General features: G+C 45.6%; 1 protein-coding gene across 6 annotated transcripts in view; it reads right to left on the minus strand.

Moving 5' to 3' along the window:
* FOXN3 (forkhead box N3) overlaps window positions 1–23453 on the minus strand; it is a 294461-nt gene that overhangs the window by 101206 nt on the left and 169802 nt on the right. For all 6 annotated transcript variants that reach the window (XM_068252254.1, XM_068252249.1, XM_068252251.1 and 3 more), the window contains exon 3: window positions 3228–3364. In XM_068252254.1, the coding sequence (XP_068108355.1) occupies window positions 3228–3364 (137 nt within the window). The remainder of the gene's footprint in view (window positions 1–3227; window positions 3365–23453) is intronic.

The raw sequence follows: 23453 nt of genomic DNA on the forward strand, positions 1-23453 counted from the left end.
GCGATCTGCTCTCATAGGCAGAAGCCTATGACAGCTAATCGCCAGGATTGGCCGCCTGGGTGGAGGGAGGGATTATTAAAAAAAAAAAAATTAAAGAAAACAGCAAAAAATAATGAAAAAATAACCAATATTTATTTAAAAAAAAAAATAAACATGGGGTTCGGTGATCAGACCCCACCAACAGAGAGCTCTGTTGGTTGGGGGGAATCACTCGTGTGCTGTGTTGTGCGGCCTCAGCAGCTTGGCCTTAAAGCTGCAGTGGCCATTTTACTAAAAATGTGCCTGGTCTTTAGGGGGGTTTACCACTGTGGTCCTCAAGTGGTTAAAGAGACTCTGAAGTCTCATAAAAGTCACCTTTTTATTTTAAAAATCTCTTTTACATTTTTGCCCTAACTAAAACGCCGCATCCCCCTAAACTCCCCGGGACACACTGCAGGGGATCGCTTCCGTGAAAGTCAGAGCTTTGGGCTGCAGCTCCGCCTCTCCACGCGTCTATCAGCGCAGATCACTGCCTCTCCTCCGCCCCTCCGGCTTCCTTCACTGAGAGGGGCGGGGGAGAGGCGGAGATACACGCGGACTGACGCGTGGAGAGGCGGAGCTGCAGCCCAACGCTCTGCCTCCTCCAGCAGCAAAATCCACGTCCAAGAAAGTTGTGGATTTTGCGGGGGAGAGAGAGGGGGGAGTTTGAGGGGATTTACTTAGTGTTCAGCTGCGGGGATGCAGCGTTTTAGTTAGGGCAGTGATGTAAAAGAGATTTTTAAAATAAAAATGTGACTTTTATGAGACTTCAGAGTCTATTTAAGGAGTGTTTCCTATTAAACAATACCAGTTGCCTGGCAGCCCTGCTGATCTCTTTGGTTGCAGTAGTGTCTGAATCACACACCTGAAACAAGCATGCAGCTAATCCAGTCTGACTTCAGTTAGAGAACCTGACCTGCATGCTTGTTAAAGTGAATGGGAATCGATAAATAAAAAAAGTCAGATACTCGCCTATGAAGAGGGAGGCTCTGGGTCCCATAGAGCAGTATTTCTCAACATTTTATTGGTATGTACCCCTTATAGATCCCTGTACTCACTAAGTACCCCCTAGCATAGTAAACATTATCACAAGTACCCCTTGACAAATATAGATTTAATATAATCGTAGTACATGATAATTGGTTCTAAACAATTTTCAAGCATTTACTATTGCTTTTAATTAGCTGAAATGCTAATTTGACGTTGTTTACATAAGATTTATCATTTTCTAAAACGCAAAATGTATTATATTTGGTTCAATATATCAAACCCGAGTACCCCCTGGAACCATCAGAAGTACCCCCTGGGGTACACGTACCACACGTTGAGAACCTAGGCCATAGAGCATCCCCTCTCCTTTCCCGGTCTCCGCTGTTGCGCTGGCTCCCCCGTAGCGGTATTGGACCGTTTCAGTCACCGAAGGGAGGCTTCGGAAATGCTTCGGGAGCCCGAGTGCTCCCGAAGACGGACCGCTCTACACTGCGCATGCGGGAGCGCCCTCTATGACTCACTCTCGCATGCGCAGTGTGGAGCCGCCTGTCTTCGGGAGGACTCGGCTCCCAACGACTTGCGAAGTCCCCGCAGCGGGGGAATTGACTGGGGGAGCCAGCGCAGCACGGAGGGCACCAGGAGAGGAGAGGGAAGGCTTATTAGGACTCAGATCCTTCCCTCTCCTTAGGTGAGTATCTGACTTTTTTTTTTTTATTTAATTATCGATTCCCATTGGCTTTAAGAAGCTGTAGCTAAAAGCCCATACCTCAGTCACAATTTTTGTGCCGATTTTACCCGACAACAAGGGTTTTTTTGGAGTGATGAGCAGTCGTTTCCATGATCTCGCGACGTAGGCACAGATGCAGGGTCACACTAACGTCGATTAGCATCATGCGGTGAAAATTACCGTCACACTGGATCTTTCAAGGATACCCGAGGTGACTTGTGACATGATGAGATAGACATGGATATGTACAGCGCCAAGCACACGAATAACTATGCTGTGTTCCTTTTTTCTTTCTCTGCCTGAAAGAGTTAAATATCAGGTATGCAAGTGCCTGACTCAGTCCTGACTCAGACAGGAAGTGACTACAGTGTGACCTTCACTGATAAGAAATTCCAACTATAAAACACTCTCCAAGCAGAAAATGGCTCCTGAGAGCAGGAAAGAGATAAAAAGGGTCAATAGTTCATACATTTTAGCTCTGGCATACTTCAATGAATGTGTCATTGAGCAAAAATAATAACACAGTTAAAGCTTAAAAATTAGATTTAAACATAAAATAAAACTGTGAAATATCTTAAAAAGTCATTTTTTGGAGAAGGAAGATAGATACAATCATTTATTTCATTCGTTTATTTTCGCCTCGGGTGTCCTTTAAAGGCAGAGGATCAGCAGGACAGCCAGCAATGTGCACTATTCAAAAGAAAATATGTCAGCCTCTATATCAGCGGCTCGATTAATAAGATCCGACAGGACGGATCTCCGCACCGCCGACTCCCTGCTCGCTCCCCGCGAGGGGACAATGGCAGGGAATCGAGCGGAAGATAAACGGCGCCGGCGGGGACGAGCGGGGAATCGAATGCGGTGCGCGAGCGGGGACGTGGCGGGCACGCGGAAGAGGCGATCCGGGGGCTAATCGAGCCGCCGGATCGCAGCCTCATCTACCCGTGTAGATGAGGCTTAAACCATCAAGGTTCCAAACACAATTATCCAAACACTGAATCCTCTATGACAACACAAATCTACACTTATGATTGGCTGAACAAGCAGCTCTGGGGAATCCAAGACGACCAATCCAGGATTATAACTGCCACGTATCGGATATCAGGGCCCAACACTACAGCAAACAATACGTTTCCACCCAACAAGCTCAGTGTATCCACAACAAGACTGCTGTAATTGTCAGAACGTAACTGGTTACCCCATGGCAACGGCCGTACACAAACCTCCAGTGACAGACAGCCTTGGTCGCTGGAAACGACAGGACCAAACAACCAACAAACTCTGCAAGAACTTTGGAACCCCACTGAGGAGAAGCAGAGATAAGTGAAGCAGGGAGGCGAGTGGCCAAAGGTAAGTTTAAAAAAAAAACTATTTAAAAGCTCCAAGCAATAAAATCCCCTTAGAAACAAAAACTATTCCAAATAGAGGCAAAGTACATCCACTATCCATGCATACAGGGTCCAGGGCAGACGGATATCACCAGGCCCCTTACCTTTGATATGCCTGAGGAGAGGTGGGGGGTGTGTTGAAGACGTGAGAGTAGGGGTGATAGGGGGTCTTTTTCAAGGCTTGGATCAAGTTCTGTCGGTATTCGGGGTCTATACACCACAAGGATCCTTTGCCGATACTCTGAAACAACAACAAAAATATACATTAGATATAAACAGATATTAAAAACTACATAAAATATAAAAGCCGGACTCTAAAAATAATTAAAACAATAGTTATCAGCATTCACACATTATTAACCCATTCGCGTTCCGTCGTTTTCACTTGAGCAATGTTCACCTCCCATTGATTAGCCTATAACTTTATCACTACTTATCACAATGAACTGATCTATATCTTGTTTTTTCCGCCACCAATTAGGCTTTTTTTGGGGGGTACATTTTGCTAAGAGCCACTTTACTGTAAATGCATTTTAACAGGAAGAATAAGAAAAAAACTGAAAAAATGCATTATTTCTCAGTTTTCAGCCATTATAGTTTTAAAATAATACATGCCTCCATAATTAAAACTCACGTATTGTATTTGCCCATATGTCCCGGTTATTACACCGTTTAAATTATGTCCCTATCACAATGTATGGCGACAATATTTTATTTGGAAATAAAGGTGCATTTTTCGTTTTGCATCTATAACTATTTACAAGTTTAAAATAAAAAATATAGAAATATTTCATCTTTACATTGATATTAAAAAGTTTAGACCCTTAGGTAAATATTTACATGTTTTTTTTTAATTGTAATGTTTTTTTGGTTTTTTTTATATTAACCACTTCCGGATTCCGGGTGGTTTGGCTGATCTGTGCTGCGGGGGCTCTTCAGCCCGCAGCACAGATCAGAAATCGTGCAGGGCGATCAGACTTCCCCCCTTTTTTCCCCACTAGGGGGATGTCCTGCTGGGGGGGTCTGATCGCCGCCGCGCTGCTGTGCCTAGCGGGGGGGGCTCCTCAAAGCCCCCCTCCGTAGCGCTAGTCCTCCCTCTGCCGCCTTCCCTCCCTCTCCCGTCCCCTGTGTGCGGCGCAGGACGGAAAGCCGTCCTGCGCCGGATAGGATAGGCTTTAGCCTATCAGATGCCGGCGATCCCCGGCCAATCAGAGGCCGGGGATCGCCGATCTCCGTCACGGCGCTGCTGCGCAGCAGCGCCGTATGTATGTAAACAGCGGGGAAGATCTTCCCCGCCTGTTTACATTTACCCTGCGAGCCACGATCGGAGGCTCGCAGGGTGTTCACGGAGACACCCTCCGTGAACTGACATGGAACGGCCGCTCGTTCGAGCGGCCGTTTCCATGGAAACCGCTTCAGGATTCAGGGGCGTACATATGCGTACGCAGAATCCTGAAGTGGTTAAACATTTTATTTGGGTATTTTTGGGAGGGTGGGATGTAAACAATAGTTTTATAATGTAAATGTTTGTTTAGTTTTATTTTTTTTACTTTTAGTTGTAGTTTTACTTTTTGGCCACAAGATGGCGGCCATGAGTTTGTTTACATGACGTCACTCTAAGCGTAACATACGCTTAGAGAGACGCATGTGGGAGGCAACAGTCAGAAAAAGCGCAGCTTCCGAGAGAAGCTGTCGCTTTTTCAGCGGGGGAGAGGAATCAGTGATCGGGCACCATAGCCCGATTCACTGATTGCCTGGCTAACGAACCGCGGGCCGGGAGCGCGCGTGCACGCGTGCGATCGGCCGCGGGAGCGCGCATGGTTCCTGGACGTAGAAACTACGTCCAGGAACTAAAATAGGTTAAGTGATCTGTATATGCATCTCTCGAAGGCCCTTTCACATTACAGACAGCCTCCTCCTTACTAACGACTCAAGTTACAATGTTTCAGAGATGCAAACAAAGTTTTGTACATGTATACAATATACTGTACTGTTGTTTTTTTTTTAAGGATCGTTCCAGTGACTACTCCATCTCCTTATGAGGGATTCTCAGGGTTTTCTTTGTTTTCAAAAGCATTTCCTGAATGGCAATTTAACTGCCAAAATAGTGAGGTACCATCCAGCCTCCCTACATGTTTGCAGGACTGTGGAGTCGGTCCAAAAATCCACCGACTCCGACTCCTCAGTTTAGGATTCCACCGACTCCTCGACTCCGACTCCTCTAATTTGCATATTACAATTCTGTTGATTAAAAGTATGTAACATGAAATTCGTCTCAACTGCCAACGCTTAGGAATTTTACAAGACAACTGAAGTGAGAAGGATATGTAGACTACTATATTTATTCCCTTTAGACTAAAACTAGTCCTTGGTAAGAGTACTTGTAAAAGGTACAAACCGGAACAACCAACATCTATCATGCCCTAGGCAATGTAACTGTGGGTACATGTAAGAATGATGTGCAGGTACTCTGCAGGGGAATGAGGAGATTCTTCCTCTATTACACATTCTTCATGCACAATCTGAACAAGGTTTATGGGTGACAGACAACACCTCTGTGTTCAATGTGCACAGCATTCTCAGTGGATTCCCTGCAGCTCTGTGGGGAGTGCATATGTAGAGTATAGTACTACTGTGTAACAAAGTAAACCTGAGACAGATGAAATTAAAATTTTATACATACCTGGGGCTTCCTCCAGCCGCCTTCAGGATAAGCAGTCCCTCGTTGTCCTCCTCCGCCACCTGGATCTTCTGCTATGAGTCCAGGTACTTGAGCCAGTCGGGCGTAGTGCGCATGCACACACTCCGCCGCCAGGAGCATACTACACCTGTGCAGCACTATTGCGCAGGTGCAGAATGTTCCTGGCTGTGGGAGCGGCACGTGGCCGGACTGCGCTGACTGGCTGAATTACCAGGACTCATAGCAGAAGATCCGGGTGGTGGAGGGCAGCGAGGGACTGATTAGCCTGAAGGGGGCTGGAGGAAGCCCCAGGTATGTATAAAACTTTACTTTTCATCCGTCTCAGGTACCCTTTAATTTGTAGTCACCAAACCAAATTTTAACAACATATCAAATTATTTGATTTCATGAGCAAAGGGAGTGCATACATTTGCATAAATCAGCATCAATGCAGAATTATTTCCATCTCATTGACCATCTCTATTAGTGACACGGCTACACATCAGGCTTTATTCTTACAGCATAGATGTTATTTAGTATATATAAGAGATTCCTGTGTACACATCATATATACAGTCACAATCAGATATGTATATCTGACCTTAAAAATACGGGGACTGCTTTATTGAAGCAGCACAAGTAACTAATTTTGATTGGTTTATTTCATTTTTGTGGACTAAGCACAGCTATTACTGTATACATACTGTATATATACATTATTTTTAATGACTATTATCTGAGAAATAGAACATTTTATCATATTTTCTACTTTAAATTACAGTTACAAATTCATTAGGAGTCGGAGTCGGTGCATTTTTTCCCGACTCCGACTCCAGGCACCCAAAATTGCCCAACTCCACGACTCCGACTCCACAGCCCTGCATGTTTGCACACTATTTTGTCAGACTTAGTAACTGCTGTTCAGGTCAGGGAATGCTTTTGAAAACAAAGAAAACGCTGAGAATCCCCCATAAGGAGATGGACCAGTCCAAAAACTGTCGGTTCTGTCAGATTTGAACACATTTATAAAAAACCGTACAGAGGCATGCACTTTGCTGAATCCATATCAGCTTTCCTTGTGTGTGTGCTGCATTCATGATTTCAATAATCCATAGCGAATACATATTTTTCTCGACAACACAAACACCTCGGTGTTCATGGAGAGTTACAGGAAAGAGCCTATCCTCCAGCAGCACAGAGGATATTAGGAGAGGAGAGTTACAGGAAGGAGCAGAGTCCTCCAGCAGCACAGAGTATATCCGGAGAGGAGAGCTAGAGGAAGGAGCAGAGTCCTCCAGCAGCACAGAGGATATCAGGAGAAGAGAGTTACAGGAAGGAGCAGAGTCCTACAGCAGCACAGAGTATATCAGGAGAGGAGAGTTACAGGAAGGAGCAGAGTCCTCCAGCAGCACAGAGTATATCCGGAGAGGAGAGCTAGAGGAAGGAGCAGAGTCCTCCAGCAGCACAGAGGATATCAGGAGAAGAGAGTTACAGGAAGGAGCAGAGTCCTACAGCAGCACAGAGTATATCCGGAGAGGAGAGCTAGAGGAAGGAGCAGAGTCCTCCAGCAGCACAGAGTATATCAGGAGAGGAGAGTTACAGGAAGGAGCAGAGTCCTCCAGCAGCACAGAGTATATCAGGAGAGGAGAGTTACAGGAAGGAGCAGAGTCCTCCAGCAGCACAGAGTATATCAGGAGAGGAGAGTTACAGGAAGGAGCAGAGTCCTCCAGCAGCACAGAGTATATCAGGAGAGGAGAGTTACAGGAAGGAGCAGAGTCCTCCAGCAGCACAGAGTATATCAGGAGAGGAGAGTTACAGGAAGGAGCAGAGTCCTCCAGCAGCACAGTGTCAGGCCTGGTGCACACCAAAACCCGCTAGCAGATCCGCAAAATGCTAGCAGATTTTGAAGCGCTTTTTCTTATTTTTCTGTAGCGTTTCACCTAGCATTTTGCGGCTTTGTGAAGCGTATTTGGTGTAGTAGATTTCATATATTGTTACAGTAAAGCTGTTAATGAACAGCTTCTGTAACAAAAACGCCTGGCAAACCGCTCTGAACAGGCGTTTTTTTAGAGCGGTTTGCGTTTTTCCTATACTTAACATTGATGCAGAAACGCCTCCGCAATCCAAAAAATGCCTCACCCCGGGAGTATGCGTTTCTGCAAAACGCCTCCCGCTCTGGTGTGAACCACCGCATTGAGATACATTGACCAAGCGTATCCACAGCCGCAAGCGGCTGCAGAAACGCTGAAAAAGCCGCTCGGTGTGCACCAGCCCTATATCAGGAGAAGAAAGTTAGATAGAGGAAGGAGCAGGGTCCTCCAACAGCACAGAGTATATCAGGAGAGGAGAGTTAGAGGAAGGAGCAGAGTCCTCCAGCAGCACAGAGTATATCAGGAGACGAGAGTTACAGGAAGGAGCAGAGTCCTCCAGCAGCACAGAGGATATCAGGAGAAGAGAGTTAGATAGAGGAAGGGGCAGAGTCCTCCAGCAGCACAGAGTATATAAGGAGGGGAGGGTTAGAGGAAGGAGCAGAGTCCTCCAGCAGCACAGATTATATCAGGAGAGGAGAGTTAGAGGAAGGAGCAGAGTCCTCCAGCAGCACAGAGTATATCAGGAGACGAGAGTTACAGGAAGGAGCAGAGTCATCCAGCAGCACAGAGGATATCAGGAGAAGAGAGTTAGATAGAGGAAGGGGCAGAGTCCTCCAGCAGCACAAAGTATATCAGGAGGGGAGGGTTAGAGGAAGGAGCAGAGTCCTCCAGCAGCAGAGTATATCCGGAGAGGAGAGATAGAGGAAGGAGCAGAGTCCTCCAGCAGCACAGAGTATATCCGGAGAGGAGAGCTAGAGGAAGGAGCAGAGTCCTCCAGCAGCACAGATTATATCAGGAGAGGAGAGTTGCAGGAAGGAGCAGAGTCCTCCAGCAGCACAGAGTATATCCGGAGAGGAGAGCTAGAGGAAGGAGCAGAGTCCTCCAGCAGCACAGATTATATCAGGAGAGGAGTGTTTCAGGAAGGAGCAGAGTCCTCCAGCAGCACAGAGGGCTCTATTCATAAAAAAGTTGTTGCGAGAAAACTCCTGGAGGGAAAATACCGCAGCGGTATTTTACACTTCTGGGTGGTCATTCAAAGAAATCTTGAAAGCTGCGATGCAAGTGCGGAGATCTCCCGCTGAAAGCTGGCGGTAAGCTGTCGGAAGACATGCGGAAACACTTCAGCCGGCAGAGTCCCTCCGTGCACTGCTCTCTCTGGGAGGTCTGTCCCATTCACTTGTATGTAATCCGCAAAATCAGAGGAAGCGGTATTTCCCGTCCACATACCGCTTCCTCTAATCTTTATGAATGGCCATTTTGTTACTTTTTTCTAGATAAATCTAGAAAAACACTGGAGAAGGCGGAAATTTCTCGCTCTGCTGGGGGATTGTAGATTTTCATGCGGGAACAGCTTTTATGAATGCCCACTTTGCTAAATGGACGGGAAAATCCGCTGTTTTGAGCGGAAAACTTGCGGTAAGGTTTTATGAATAGAGCCCAGAGTATATCCGGAGAGGAGAGTTACAGGAAGGAGCAGAGTCCTCCAGCAGCACAGAGGATATCAGGAGAAGAGAGAGTTAGATAGAGGAAGGGGCAGAGTCCTCCAGCAGCACAGATTATATCAGGAGGGGAGGGTTAGAGGAAGGAGCAGAGTCCTCCAGCAGCACAGAGTATATCAGGAGAAGGAGAGTTACAGGAAGGAGCAGAGTCCTAAAAAAAAAAATTTGGGTCAGGTGACCTGCATAATTAAGATATGTAGACTCGAAGAGTTCTGGAGGTTTTTACTACAAGGAGTGGCTGCTACAGGGGCTCCTGACCAGGTACCTTAAAAGTGATATACTATTAATATATCACTGTATTTTAATGTACAAATTACCTACTCTAGTGCTGGACATGTCACATCCAGGATTCTTTAGAATCCTCCGTGAGATGCGCATGCTCACTCAGGCACACATTTGATAGATTCTTTTGTTTGTTTGTTTGTATCGTGTTAACCCTTACCAGACTACTTAACCCCTTGTGTCACCAATACTTGGCATTAACATACGTAGACACCTGTAATGGCTGCCGCCCATAAAGATCGGACACGATCACTATGACGACAGCTTGGGGACCCTACGCTGTATAGATGCATTGCTATGTTGTTGCCTAGCAATGTATCTATACAGCACTGGGGCACCCTAGAGGTCGCATGCAATCACTACAGGCCCACAGGCTGGCGATATCGGTGCGCTACATGCCCAGCTAGTGATGAGATATGGCATGTATGGTATCGCTTTAACCGAGATGAGCCAAATAATGTATTTTGAGGTGTTCTAAAAATGTGGCACTTGTCATGTGAAAGTTAGGAAGGGGATATATGAAAAAATGTGTAAGTTTTGCATTGACACATTATTTCCTCAATAAAATAGATGTCATTACCCAAAGAAAGCCTAGATTGTCCTGAAAAAACAATATATGTATCACTTTGATGGCATATGTAATAAAAAGTTATTGCTTTATCAATAGCGGCACAACTGATATGCCAAAATTGTCAGGAATCTTAAAGGGAACCTTAATTGAGAGGGATATGAATGTTTCCTTTTAAACAATACCAGTTGCCTGGCAGTCCTGCTGATCTCTGTGGCTGCAGTAGTGGCGGAATCACACCTGAAACAAGCATGCAGCTAATCCAGTCTGACTTCAGTCAGAACACCTGATCTGCATGCTTGCTGAGGGGCTGTGGCTAAAAGTATTAGAGACACAGGATCAGCAGGAGAGTCAGGCAACTGGTATTAATTTAAAAGGAAAAATCCACATCCTTCTCAGTTTAGGTTCCCTTTAAGAGGTAAAAAAACAAGAATGTAAAGTGGTTAAACAATGCACATTGCCTGGCTGTCCTGCTGATCTTCCGCTTCTAATACTTTAGCCATAGACCCTGAACAAGTATGCAGATCAGGTGATCTGACTGGATTAGCTTATGCTTGTTTTAGGTGTGTGATTCAGACACTACTGCAGCCAAATAGATTAGCAGGACAGCCAGGCAACTGGTATTGTCTAAAAGGAAATAAATATGGCAACCTCCATATCCCTCTCACTTCAGTTGTCCTTTAAATGTGAAACTGAATAAATCTGTTTAGTAAAAATATGAGGTTTTTGAACAGTATAAGCAGCACACATAGATTATGCTAAAATTCCTTGAAATACATTTAAAGGACCACTATTGTAAAAAATTGTAAACTATGTGTATGCATATGTAGAAAATGGGCAAGTCTTTCTCCTCAGGGTATTCTCTATTTTCAAAAGCACTTAGCGAACAGCAGTTGTTCAGTCCAAGTGCCAGAATAGTGTGCAAGCGAGAAGGGAGGCTGGCCAGCAGCTTTGTAACCTTCCTTTCCACAGAGGGCTTTTGTAAAAATTAAATACTGAGAACCCCCCATGAGGAGATGGACTAGTCCAAAACCTGTCAGAACTGCCAGATTTTTACTACCTGCTGTAAGTGACAGCAACATAGGAGAAAAGTAATTTCTAGTGTATTTTACTCTGGGACAAATGTACTTCTTATACACGTGTATTTTACATTTTCATTTTTTTTCCCAATGGTGGTCCTTTAAAGGGAAGGAAATCTAAACTTTGTGCTGTTAGTTATCAGTCAGCGAGGCAGCGTGCCGGGCCCGGCTGTAAAAGACAGGCTTCCAATCGAGGTATTGATCGTCGTGCGGCACGCGCTCTCCCTGACCCCCCGGACACAAGTCATTCAGATAAAAGTACTCCAAAATATTGACTTTTTGATCAAGGCAAAGCCGCGCAATAGACCTTTGACCTCTCTCTAAAAAAGACGGATCCGCCAGACGGTTTGTCATTAACAGTCCCCTCCTTTCAGTGAGCAGGAGGTCAGAAATCGCAGTTATCAGACAAGGCTATCCCGGAGACTTCCAGAATCAGGCGGCCTCCAGGTCAGGCGTTTCTGCGCGATGGAATCCTGGGAGTGAAGCGGCAGCTTTGGCCTAAAGATGGCCACACCCTATGCGATCTATACAACTGATCAGACATTCGATTATATTGATGCGGGTCCACAGACAGATGGAAAAAAAAAAAGATCTGTTTTTGGTTTTAAACAGATTTATTTGTTATGTTGGGCATCAGCAGGATGCCAGGCAACTGGTATTGTTTAAAGTGGACCTGAACTCTAGCAGAAGGACAGAAGGAAAACGTAGAGAAATGCACCCTGTATGTATTTAGAGAGTTTAGCATGTCTAATCCCCGTTTATCTGTGACTAATCACAAGTGTAATTTGATCTCTCAATTATGTCAGCTCATAGATATCCTCTGCCACAGCAGAGCAGCTAATTTGTAAACACAGGATGTTAGCCCTATGTCTGCTTCCATGAAAGAAGGAAGTAGACACACTGCAGCCAAAGGACTGCCAGGCAAATGGCATTGTTTAAAAGGAAAAAATATGGCCACCTCCATATTCCTTTCACTTCAGGTGTCCTTTAATACCCAACCCTATTCTCAAAACACTGGAGTTTATTCACTATAACAAATAGCGTGCCTTAAAAGAGTTAACGTGCCTTATCAGAGTTAAAGCGGACCCAGACCAAACATTTTTTTAGTTCATAATATCTCGTTGCACCACTGTGACACATACAAAGATAAATAAACACTCCTTCAAGCCTATGAGCATTTCAGTGCATGCTTTTCACCCTTCTCTTTTCCTAACTAGGGTTATACTGGGGGCAGCCATTAGCAATTCCTCCTTTGCTGGATACCACCTACTCCACCAGTCTGCCGGTTTCTGTCCCGGCAATATGAAAGGAAGGGAGGGGCTCCTCCAATAAATGTAAAATATTTTATATTTGTCATCATGCAGCTGAAAAAAGGCTGCTATTTATTACTATATTTTAGAAAATAGATTTTATTTCTGAAATCTTGTATTTTTAATTTGGGTCCACTTTAATGTGCCTTATCAGAGTTAACGTGCCTAATCAGAGTAGCATAGCGAGTGCTACAAACTTATGCCTGCTAATTGGCAATGACAAGAGCTCCACTGGCCTGAGCCCCTGCAGGTCCAATCACTTTAAGGCCTCTTGCACAATACATTTGATTCCGATTTTTAATCGGTTCTGCATGCTTTCTGCGTTTTTCTTTTTATAGCATCCAGGGAAAATTGGAATCGCAAATCGGATTTGTAGTATGCAGGGGGCCTAAAGGACATTATCCCCGCATTGTTTGGACCAATAGGCTGCCTGTCAAGTATCAGGCAGCCTATTGGGCTAATCAAAGTGCGGGGATAATGTCCTTCAAAGTGATTGGTAATTTATTATTTCCAACATGTCCTATCTGATTACTGAGCATTTTCCAATTGATTTCCCATTGAAGTGAACGGAAACCAGACGGAAAATAATCGGAAATCAGATTGGAAAAGTTGGAAATAATCGATCTGACAGTAAATCTGCCAGAAAATCTCAAAGGTCTGGTGCACACCAAAAACCGCTAGCAGATCCGCAAAATGCTAGCAGATTTTGAAACGCTTTTTCTTCTTTTTCTGTAGCGTTTCAGCTAGCATTTTGCGGTTTTGTGAAGCGTTTTTGGTGTAGTAGATTTCATATATTGTTACAGTAAAGCTGTTACTGAACAGTTTCTGTAACAAAAACGCCTGCAAAACCGCTCTGAAGTGCCGTTTTTCAGAGCGGTTTGCGTTTTTCCTATACTTAACATTGAGGCAGAAACGCATCCGCAATCCAAAATCTGCAGCAGCCCGGGAGTATGCGTTTCTGCAAAACGCCTCCCGCTCTGGTGTGCACCAGCCCATTGAAATACATTACCCTAGCGGATCCGCACCCGCAAGCGGATCGCAAACCGCAGCAGAACCGCTCTGGTGTGCACTAGGCCTATGTGTGTACCTAGCATAAGTTTTCATCGCTTGCTATGCTACTCTGATAAGGCACGTTAACTGTGATGAGGCACGTTAACTCTGATGAGGCATGTTAACTGATAAGGCACACTATTTGTTATAGTGAATCATCCCAATGGTCCCTCCACTGAACTGTTATCAGCAAGATCACTATCACACTATTACAGATTTGTCTGGAGCTGCAGCAGATGAAGAGACTGAGGAGATGAGGAGGTTCTCTGGATGTTGGCTTTAGAACACTCACAATAAAGAGCGACAGGCCACAGACCCCACAGGGGGACGCACACCTAACAAAACAGAGTTCTCTGTGGCTCTGTGTGACCCGATGTCCCCTAATGTCCCTCCGCACTGCAAGTTCAGTGACAAGACTTCCGCAGCTTTCCTCTCGAAGATATTTTTGGCAGATCTCCTTCGCAATCCATTTGCATATTGTCTGTTGTGCTAAAATATCAGCAACACACTTCAAAAGAGTGACCCAATTATTGTGAATAATGCAGAGAATACCCTGCTCTACCTCTGTGCAGTACCCAAGTGTCCCAGCAGGTGGGCGAGAGAAAGGGGGTCGCAGTCTGCCCATATTACATATTGATATATGCCACAGATCACATCAGTCTCTACACCAGAGGAGCTTGCTCTCTAATGTTCTCACCACAGTCACACACTAATATTATTATACATTAATATAGCTCTGACATACTCCACAGTGCTGTACAGAGATCACTGATCCAACCCCATCAGTCTCTGCACCAGAGGAGCTTACACTCTAATGTCCTCACCACAGCCCCACACTATTATTATACATTTATATAGCTCTGACATACTCCACAGTGCTGTACAGAGATCACTGATGCATTCCCATCAGATCTCTACTCTTCAATAAACAGCCTGCACATCTCCCCTTTAATCCCCCAGTGCCTGAAATATGGCAGTATGACTGTGCTGTATAATGCATCAGAACCACAGAACTGAGCCAATCTCACTTTATGAATGACCGCTTGTGGCCGGGGAATAGTTTAGGTGATTACATTTATATTCTGTAAGATAAAAACATTTATTTGCTTTGGACGTATTACAAAAATATATAGGTTTTAACTTTTGCTTTTAAAGTACCCCTGAACTGATAAGAATATGGAGGCTGACATATCCACATTAATACTTTACCTGTCTGGTGTCCGCACTCCTCTTCCGGATTCGCACCTCACGTAGTTCCTGGCGCAATGCATGCTGGGTGCATGTGTGATGTCACACGCACCACACGTGCAGTACGCTGGCAAGCTTGTGGGGCGCAAAGACGGAAGAATAAAGTATAAATGCAGGTGCACTGGGAAGAGGGGTTACATATACTATAGGGGGACAGCAACCGGGGGCAGGGATGCAGCATCATGATTGCTGAATGATTTAATGTTGACATCGATCGAGAATCGGCCTGCGGTTTATGGCAGTCAACAGATCTATCTCCGATCATATTTCATCAGAGAGACATCCGTCTACCAAAATTGCAAGATGTATGGGTACCTTACTACTTTTAGCCACAGCACCTGAACAAGCACGCAGAACAGGTGCTCTGACTGAAGTCTGACTGGATTAGCTGCATGCTTGCTTATTATGTGTGTTTCAGATACTACTGCATCCAGAGATCACAGGGTTGCCAGGCAACCGATATTGTTTCCCTCTCACCTCAAGGGTGCTTTAAGCTTTGCTTGAATCTATTTTCTTTATTTAGAAATATAATGTTTTCACTCCCAGCATCCTTCCACAACTCCATCTGGTATTTACACTTTTTATTAGGAGGGTGCAGCTTTGTGGTCTGTGCAGCGATGTCTCCACATTCGGTCCCGAGGTAAGGTGTGAAGGGTGTGGCAGTTGCCATCTTTATCCACCAACTAAAAATGCAAGTTCCCCGGCCATCAGCCTCATCCTCCGGCTTCTGTGGTGTTATTTCAGGAACAAGCATATAAATAAAGGCCTTCTTAAAGTGAACTCTTGCACGGGCAGGGCCGGTTTAAGCAACAATGGGGCCCCAGGGCAAAATAAACCTGGGGGCCCCCCCAACATATACCCCGGAACAAAAATCGGCATTAAGGGACCTTTTTTGCAGCTGGTATAGTCAGGGTGTGAAGTCCCAATCGGTCGGAGCTCCACATTCTGGCTATCCCAGCCTGCATGGGGGACAAGGGGTTAAACATTTTCAGGAGGGGGGACCCTACATAATTTAAAAAAAAAAAAAAAAAAAAAATTTCCCACACTCTAAACATAAAAAAAAAAAAATTGGGAAAATAGGAAAAAATGCCAGGGATCGTCATACAGCCATATTGCGGCTGTATAGCGATCCCTGGCCAAAGCGCTGCGCATGGACCGCCTGGAAACCCCGTCAGGAAATTTATTGCGCTTTCGTATGATGCATGTAAAATTACACTACTGTTAGGTTTGCTACTAAAAGTGACATTTACCGCATTTAAAAGTATACTTTTTTCCTTCGAAACTTTAAAATCAATTTTCTCAAAAACTATAAGGTCTTTTTGAAAAATAGTTTTTTCCTCTTATTCCTAATGATCTCCTTAACATATCCTGCAAATTTAGGGTTTCTAGCATTTAAGGTGGATTTGCTATTAACCATTAAAGTCGGCAGGTTTTTAAATGTGTATTTTTTTTTCCTTTGAAACTTTAAAATCGATTTTCTCAAAAACTATAAGGCCGATTTGAATTTTTTTTCCTCTTGTAGCCACTGGGGGCCCCTACAAGCTCTGGGGCCCTGGGGCAGCTGCCTCCTTTGCCTTAATGGTAGCGCCGGCCCTGTGCACGGGACAGAAGGAAAATAGAGAAATGCACCCGGTATGTATTTAGAGAGTTTGGCCTGTCTATTTCCCTCTCATTTGTGACGAGGTACCAGTTGCAATTTAATCCCTCAGCTGTGTCAGCTGACTGCCATGGCAGAGAGCTAATTGGTAAATACAGGATATTAACAATAAGTCTGCTTCCATGAAAGAAGGAAGTATATATACTGCAGATTGCAGGATTTGTATCATCTGTAACAAACAAATGTTTTTCTTTACAGGTTATTATGCTGTTGCTTATCTTTTAGACCAGAAAGGAAGTTCTGAGTTCAGGTAATCGGTGCAACCTACTTTCTAATGCGGGGAATACACCATAAGTATTTCAGCAGATAGATAGTTCGATAGATAATTTCCGACATGTCCGATCTTATTTTCGATCGTTTTTCTGATCGATTTCTCATAGAAGTGAATGGAAATTGATAAGAAAAGATAGGAAAATTCATCAGAAAATCGTTCAAAAATAAGATCGGACAATAAATCGACTGAAAAATCTCATTGTGTATTCCCAGCATAACAATAAAAATGTATCTTTATGCAGATCATTTATTTGGAGTCCGTGGTCCGCATAGATCTGATTTGCGCAGGATAAAGATGCTGATCAGCACAGAGCTGCCAGTGAACAATGGAAGATAAAAACCGTTCTGACAGCGGCGGGCACTTTAATAAACGGGGCGATCGGGATAGTGGCGTTATTTCGCCATTGTTCTCCCCGTTATATTATAGACCCCCTGAATGTTTATGCAGCAGAGCGGAAGATGCACCCGGTCCCCTCAGTCATATCCATATCCTCCGCTTCACGCCGGACAGCGGCACGCCGACACCACAGACGTCAGGACAAGAAATCAATGGCTCCAAGCTCCTTCCTCTGATTAATTCCCGCCGTATGACAGCTGGCGTGCGGCTCCCCAGCAGCAAGAGGCCGCGCCAAGCCGACCGGAGGAGAGAGCGGGATTATTCGGGTCTCCTAGGCAACAAGTGACTGAAGATGAATTGGAGGATAATCTGCAGCCGTGTATCGCCACTGAGGGAACTCGCTGTAATTTCTCTGCGCAGGGATAGCTCAGGCAGCCCATGCTGGGCATTGTAGTGCGCTCCTTGCCTGGAGGAGGGACAGGGGGGGATCAATCCTTGAATGATCTCCATCTATCCTTGTATGGCCTCCATCTATCCCTGTATGGTCTCCCTCTATCCTTGTATGGTCTCCAGCTATCCCTGTATGGTCTCCATCTATCCCTGTATGGTCTCCAGCTATCCCTGTATGGTCTCCAGCTATCCCTGTATGGTCTCCAGCTATCCCTGTATGGTCTCCAGCTATCCCTGTATGGTCTCCAGCTATCCCTGTATGGTCTCCAGCTATCCCTGTATGGTCTCCAGCTATCCCTGTATGGTCTCCATCTATCCCTGTATGGCCTCCATCTATCCCTTTATGATCTCCATCTATCCTTGAATGATCTCCATCTATCCCTGTATGGTCTCCAGCTATCCCTGTATGGTCTCCAGCTATCCCTGTATGGTCTCCAGCTATCCCTGTATGGTCTCCAGCTATCCCTGTATGGCCTCCATCTATCCCTGTATGGCCTCCATCTATCCCTGTATGATCTCCATCTATCCCTGTATGATCTCCATCTATCCCTGTATGGTCACCATCTATCCCTGTATGGTCTCCAGCTATCCCTGTATGGTCTCCAGCTATCCCTGTATGGTCTCCAGCTATCCCTGTATGATCTCCAGCTATCCCTGTATGATCTCCATCTATCCCTGTATGGCCTCCATCTATCCCTGTATGATCTCCATCTATCCCTGTATGGTCTCCAGCTATCCCTGTATGGTCTCCAGCTATCCCTGTATGGTCTCCAGCTATCCCTGTATGGTCTCCAGCTATCCCTGTATGGCCTCCATCTATCCCTGTATGGTCTCCAGCTATCCCTGTATGGTCTCCAGCTATCCCTGTATGGCCTCCAGCTATCCCTGTATGGCCTCCAGCTATCCCTGTATGGCCTCCAGCTATCCCTGTATGGCCTCCAGCTATCCCTGTATGGCCTCCAGCTATCCCTGTATGGCCTCCAGCTATCCCTGTATGGCCTCCAGCTATCCCTGTATGGCCTCCAGCTATCCCTGTATGGCCTCCAGCTATCCCTGTATGGCCTCCAGCTATCCCTGTATGGCCTCCATCTATCCCTGTATGGTCTCCATCAATCCCTGTATGGTCTCCCTCTATCCCTGTATGGTCTCCCGCTATCCCTGTATGGTCTCCATCTATCCCTGTATGGTCTCCATCTATCCCTGTATGGTCTCCATCTATCCCTGTATGGCCTCCATCTATCCCTGTATGGCCTTCATCTATCCCTGTATGGCCTTCATCTATCCCTGTATGGCCTTCATCTATCCCTGTATGGCCTCCATCTATCCCTGTATGGCCTCCATCTATCCCTGTATGATCTCCATCTATCCCTGTATGATCTACATCTATCCCTGTATGGCCTCCATCTATCCCTGTATGGTCTCCAGCTATCCCTGTATGGTCTCCAGCTATCCCTGTATGGTCTCCAGCTATCCCTGTATGGCCTCCATCTATCCCTGTATGGCCTCCATCTATCCCTGTATGGTCTCCATCTATCCCTGTATGGTCTCCCTCTATCCCTGTATGGTCTCCCTCTATCCCTGTATGGTCTCCCGCTATCCCTGTATGGTCTCCATCTATCCCTGTATGGTCTCCATCTATCCTTGTATGGTCTCCATCTATCTGCTGCAGCTGGAATGTAGACACCCAGTAACTCTGCTGCTGGACTGTAGAACGCTGTAGTTGTCCAACAACATAAAACAAATAGCTAGAAAAGACAAATGAGGATCAATGGTGGAGTCAGCAGAGCAGTATGTCCCCAAGGAAGCGCTCATCTCCCCAGAAGACGGTCACCGATCATTCCTTATTGATGGGCGCAGTCAGAGCAGGAATACCAATACAAGAGAATGATGTCACAGAGACAGCATGGAGAGGAATTCTAGAACACTATCCACAGAAACATTCACTGGGTGAATGATGATATTTGTTAAGCACAAACATATACCGGTATATAGCGCAGCGCTGTAGAATAAATCGCCAACTCTATATTACAAGTAAAGGCCAAACAATCATAAAAACATGACACAGGAGGGGGAAAGCATTCTGCCCCACCAGGCTAAAGCCTTGTACAAACACTAGAAGGTTCTTGGCCTAGGCGGTTGGTCGGAGTTGCCAATGCTGAGAATCTAGCCCGGATCCTTCTCATTTTGTTGGCGAGTGATCCGGCCAAGGACAGGTTGAGGGCATCGTTCTTCTACTACCTGCTCTGTGCTGCACCGTTGCCACTCCTCCCCTCACTATGGCAACAGAATGTGTGGATAGTCGTTAGGCTAGCAATGCATCTGTTTAGCCTCAGCCCTGAACTATTGCCTGAGGGACTGAGCCCAGATGGCTCCTGGGGCTGGGGCCTTGCTGACAGTCCTCATAAGCGAGTATGAGGCTTTTGTCATCTACAAAATCAAAGCTTTAACTGCCTGGAATGTCTCCATTTCATTCCAAAATGTGCAGCTTTTCTGCATTTCTGCAGGATCACTGGCCTCATAATCCTACATGATAATATTGGAGAACTGTTTCCATTATTGTGTTGTCCTCTTGTAAAGGTTCATATAGATGACGACAAGATTATTTCAGTAATTTATCTCGCGACTCATGATTTTTTTCACACGACGAATGACCGCTTTCGTGAGATCGCGTAACATCATTTAACTAAACTTGGTTAAAGTATGTTTAGCGACATGTGGGAGATCGCCACTGTCATGATGGATCCCATCGCGGACAATCGCACTGATCCACAACGACTCCTGCGCAAATTGTCACGATTGTTCTAAGTCTCATTCGTGCCCGATGTTTGTTCCTGTGGTACGCGATTGTGGAAGATGGATAAGAGAATGCTCGATTGTCACAGCGGATCCCACAATCCATTTTCCCGTGTCTTCTCGTGTGTATGCATTTTAAAGAGGAGCTGTCAGCAATACTATCTCAGAAAAAAAACACATACAGTATATAAGTAGATAAATACTTGCTATACTTACATAACATATGTATTGCACTGTTCACCTTTTGATATTAGTGATTTTTCTGTAGTAAAAAAGTGAGAAAACCGTTCTTAGGATTCTCCATCATAACTGTGTCTATTTTGAAGCCAATCCTGATGTCATTTCCTCCCTTACTCTCCACTGCCTGATTGTGTATGCATTGCACGCCCACCTCCCAGTCTTCAGGAACTCCCACCCAGCTCTGCAATAGAAAGTGCATTGTGTCCGCATGAGAAATATTGGCCAGCAGAGAGGAACAGCAGTGTGGGAGGGGAAAACAGGAGGGAAAGAGGCTTCAGCCAATCAGGTTGCATACGTTAAGATTGAGGGGAAAGTAAAGAAGCAAAAAGACAACAAAAGACAACCCAGCATGCCCTGCAACTTCCTTTGTGCAACAGATGTACCAAATAAGAGCCACTGAAACTGGGGAATGTTGTTTTATGGATAAGAAAACTAAGAGTGGTTTTTAACTTTAGGATTGCCTGGTTAGCATCCTTATAACTTGTTTGACAGACAAAAATAAGTGATGGATTTTTGATTTTATGCCCGACAGTTACACTTAGGAGGAGGGGAGGGTCGATCACTGGAGGACGGGGACACACGGCTCTGTCTCAAGCCACAAACACCAGCAAGCAAATATAAAAATAAGTCCCTTCGTCCGGCACTTAAATGTCATCAGGAGTCTGAGCCACAGAGGCCGTCGTGGAGGAAAGCCGATATCATGTGGGAGAGAATCAGAACGGTCTGCTAAAAATACCGCGTCTCTGGGTGCTACCACTGAGCGCTGCCACACGGGGGGAGGAGAGGGGCTGCTTACATCACAGGAGAGCCAGCAACAGAAGGACTGCCGGACCAACTCTCACCGATCTGCCCCAGTATGGCCACATGGTGCAATCTTCTCTTATGACCTAATCTCTTAACCTGTCTATAGGAATGAAACTTTAATAGCCTAAAAGTGTTCTAGGTGAACTCAATGGATGGTAGTCTGTTTTCAACCCAACTACGTAAAATGATTGTTCAGAATCACCTGTGATATCTGACCTGAGCAGCTAAGTGTGCAGTAACTCCTTACAGTGAGATATCACTCCTGCCCTCTCCCAAGAGCAGCGCATGCTGCTCCTCCTACTCTCCATAGTACAACACATGCTGCTCCTCCTACTCTACATAGTACAACACATGCTGCTCCTCCTACTCTACATAGTACAGCGTATGCTGCTCCTCCTCCCCTCTCCATAGTACAACACATGCTGCTCCATCTACTGTCCACAAAACAGCGCATGCTGCTCCCCCCCATAGTACAGTACATGCTGCTCCTCCTACATTCTATACTACAATGCATGCTGCTCCTCCAACCCTCTACATAGTGCAGCACATGCTGCGGCTCTTACTCTACATAGTACAGCGCATGCTGCTCCTTCTGCCCTCTCCATAGCACAGTACATGCTGCTCCATCTACTGTCCACAAAACAGCGTATGCTGCTCCTTCTGCCCTCTCCATAGTACAGCGCATGCTGCTCCTCCTACTCTACATAGTACAACACATGCTGCTGCTCCTACTCTACATAGTACAACACATGCTGCTCCTCCTACTCTACATAGTACAACACATGCTGCTCCTCCTACTCTACATAGTACAGTGCATGCTGCTCCTCCTACTCTACATAGTACACATAGTACAGCGCATGCTGCTCCTCCCCCCTCTCCATAGCACAGTACATGCTGCTCCATCTACTGTCCACAAACCAGTACATGCTGCTCCTTCTGCCCTCTACATAGCACAGTACATGCTGGCTCCATCTACTGTCCACAAAACAGCACATGCTGCTCCTTTTTCCCTCTCCACAGCACAGCGCATGCTCCTCCCCCCCCCCCCCCCCCCAATAGAACAGCACATGCTGCTCCTTCTGCCCTCTCCATAGAACAGCACATGCTGCTCCTTCTGCCCTCCCCATGGTACAGTTCATGCTGCTCCTCCCCTTTCCATAGAACAGTCCATGTTGCTGCTTCTGCCCTCCCCAGTGCATGCTGCTCCTCCTATGCTCCATAGTACAGTACATGTTGCTTCTCCTACTCTCCATAGCACAGTATATGCTGCTCCTCCCCTCTCTATAGTATGTAGCATGCTGCTCCTCTCCATAGAACAGTACATGCTAGCCCCCCCCCCCCCCCCCCCTCCATATTGCAGTACATGCTTCCACAATCTGCAAGCTTGTTCAATCAATAACCCCGACACTGCAAAGCTCATCGCTCATGGAGGAAGATGGAGATTTCTAGACCGTCCATACTTCAGAGAGTACAGATTCCCAGCCTGCAGAGAACAGCAAGTCAGGCCTACGGTCAATAATAAACGCTTGGCGCTGGCTGTGAAGTGCAATGGAGAGGCCATTTGTAATAACATTAAGTCGCCTCGTGCAGCATCGATCCAGCAGCTTTTATCAAGCTTGAGACTCTCCTGCAGATTTTAGGTTCCGGTGATTCTCACATAGAGAATGATACAAGGCCAACACACGTTCCACGCAAATAAATAAATACAAAAATCAGGATATTCTCATCAGACAATCATTTCTACAAGAAAAATAACAACGAATACTTTCGATTTGTTAAACATATACCTGCAGGTGGATTGTAAAGTGTGTGGAGGGCTGCAGATTACTAGCGGCCCTTTACAATACAATCAGATTGATAGATTTCCCCTTTGTTTCTATTACAGTGGACCTGAACTCGGGCAGAGGACAGAAGGAAACAGAGAGAAATGCTCCCTGTATGTATTTAGAGAGTTTAGCCTGTCTAATTTC

The sequence above is a fragment of the Hyperolius riggenbachi genome, chromosome 9 (genome assembly GCF_040937935.1).
Source record: "Hyperolius riggenbachi isolate aHypRig1 chromosome 9, aHypRig1.pri, whole genome shotgun sequence".
In the NCBI taxonomy this organism is placed as follows: Eukaryota; Metazoa; Chordata; class Amphibia; order Anura; family Hyperoliidae; genus Hyperolius; species Hyperolius riggenbachi.